This window comes from Chanos chanos, chromosome 11 (genome assembly GCF_902362185.1).
Source record: "Chanos chanos chromosome 11, fChaCha1.1, whole genome shotgun sequence".
Lineage (NCBI taxonomy): Eukaryota > Metazoa > Chordata > Actinopteri > Gonorynchiformes > Chanidae > Chanos > Chanos chanos.
In genome coordinates, this window is record NC_044505.1 from 1,940,001 (window position 1) to 1,942,500 (window position 2,500).

A 2,500-nucleotide genomic window follows, 5' to 3' on the forward strand; every position below is an offset into this window, starting at 1 on the left:
CGTTTTATCATGCATTAACCTGTTAGAAAGCATTAATGTGTTATCATGCATTAACCTGTTAGAAAACATTAACGTGCTATCATGCATTGACAGCTGGTCTGTGTGAATGGGTGTTGGGTGACATGTGTTGCATTTTTCTCACTTAAATAATCAATGGGTTAGTTGACTATAGTATAGTATCGTTACGGTTATTAAGAACATCTCATGTGATTGTCTAAGCAGATAGATAGATAGATGAATATATGGATGGATGGATGGATGGATGGATAGCCGGAGAGAACTGTGTAAATGTGATTTGTGATGTTTGGCTCAGGAGAGCTAAGTACATAGAGAAACAGGATCAAATGCACTGGGTTAATAGACTATGATAAAACCAGTCACGTTCAAAACAAAAATAACAATTAAAAAAAAAAAACCCCAGTAAACTCTATGAAGCGCAAGTTTTACGTGTGTCTTTAAAGTCCAGTGTCCTCAAGGTAAGATGCTACATCATAAAACTAAAGAGCAATACAAAACAAAACAAAACAGAACACCCCCCCCAAAAGCCAGTTTTCTGGCCAGGGGTCGGGTGAGTTCACTGTGAATTCCATAAACAGAGCAGCGTGTGGATGAGTCAGTGTGTGTGTGTGTGTTTATGGAGACAGAAACAGGATCCATTCATTTTAATGAGACCTCTTCATCGTCTCAATGAACTCCACTCCACTTGCACCTGTTACTCCACATTTAATCTTTTAATCTTCTGAGGGCACTAGTGTTTAGTTAGACATGTTCCACACTCCACCTAGTTTACTGAAGCAAACTGAAGTTCTTTAGACAGTTCTTTGCGGTAATGTGGTTTGTACTGTATTGTGCAGAGTCTAGTTTTTGTCATGTTTTTGGTCTTTGATGTGACCTTTGTCTTTTGCCCTCATGAGACTAATGTCCGACTCAAACCTGGGCCATTTGTTGGCCAATGTTGTTGTTTTTTTCTGCTCATGTATTATTACCTAGAGGTTGTTATTGACTTCCCACCCATTGCCAAGAGCGACAGCTGTCCGACAAACGCTTTGAACTTGTCACCAGCACTGGTTCTCACCAGTTAAAATCACTGTCCTTGCACTGTAACAGTCTGTGTTGTTAACACTGTAACAGTCTGTAACGTAACACTGTAACAGTCTGTAACGTAACACTGTAACAGTGTGTAATGTAACACTGTAACAGTCTGTGTTGTAACACTGTAACAGTGTGTAACGTAACACTGTAACAGTGTGTAACGTAACACTGTAACAGTGTGTGTTGTAACACTGTAACAGTCTGTGTTGTAACACTGTAACAGTGTGTAACGTAACACTGTAACAGTGTGTAACGTAACACTGTAACAGTGTGTGTTGTAACACTGTAACAGTGTGTAATGTAACACTGTAACAGTGTGTAACGTAACACTGTAACAGTGTGTGTTGTAACACTGTAACAGTGTAACAGTCTGTAACGTAACACTGTAACAGTGTGTAATGTAACACTGTAGCAGTCTGTAACGTAACACTGTAACAGTGTGTAAGTTGTGACACTGTAGGCTCATTGGGCTCAATGGAAATCTCTTTGAAACACTCTTGCTAATACCAGTGCTGTGTTTTCAGGGCACGTTTAAGTACAAGGCAGAGAGCGACCTGATGTTTGCGGAGCACCACAAAATGCTTCTGTACGATGGCAAGCTGTCAGCCAGCATCGCTTTCACCTACAACCCCCGGGCCACCGACGCCCAGCTGTGTCTCGAGTCCTCGCCCAAGGACAACGCCTCCATCTTCGTCCACTCTCCACACGCCCTCATGCTCCAGGTATACTCCTTTTTCCATCCCTCACCTTCTCTCTCTCTTTCTCTCTCTCTCTGTCTGTGTCCCTTTCTCTCTCTCTCTCTCTCTCTCTAGCTCTCTCTCTGTGTCCCTTTCTATCTCTCTCTCTTTCTCTCTCTCTCTCTCTCTCTCTGTTTCTCTTTCTCTTCCTCTCTCTCTCTATCTCTCTCTCTCTCTCTCTCTCTGTTTATCTTTCTCTTCCTCTCTCTCTCTATCTCTCGCTCTCTCTCTCTCTATCTCTCTCTGTTTCTCTTTCTCTTCCTCTCTTTCTCTCTCTCTCTCTCTCTGTTTCTCTCTCTCTTTCTCTCTCTCTCTCTCTTTCTCTCTGTCTCTCTCTCTCTCTCTTTTTTTCTCTCTCTCTCTCTGTTTCTCTTTCTCTCTCTTTCTCTCTCTTTCTCTCTCTCTCTCTCTCTCTCTCTTTTTCTCTGTCTCCTTCACGCTCTGTTCCCCAGCCGCCCAGTGCAGCTGCAGGAGGAAGACTACGGCACAGCTGCCGCTGTCACACAGACGACCCAATAATGAAGCACCTCTCCTCTCGTCAGCATGGATGCTTAATTAACACGCTGAGACGCACACATATACACACATGCTCGTACATGCGCGCACACACACACACACACACACGTGCCCTATTAAAAAACCTGCCCTCAAAACACCTGACTCTATAAACA

The 2,500-nt window shown here is 43.0% G+C and overlaps 1 protein-coding gene across 1 annotated transcript in view; it reads left to right on the forward strand.

Annotated features, from left to right (window-relative positions):
- Positions 1–2,500, forward strand: part of lrba (LPS-responsive vesicle trafficking, beach and anchor containing) — a 232,867-nt gene that overhangs the window by 38,921 nt on the left and 191,446 nt on the right. The window contains exon 9 of the mRNA XM_030787677.1: positions 1,617–1,814. Within this exon, the coding sequence (XP_030643537.1) occupies positions 1,617–1,814 (198 nt within the window). The remainder of the gene's footprint in view (positions 1–1,616; positions 1,815–2,500) is intronic.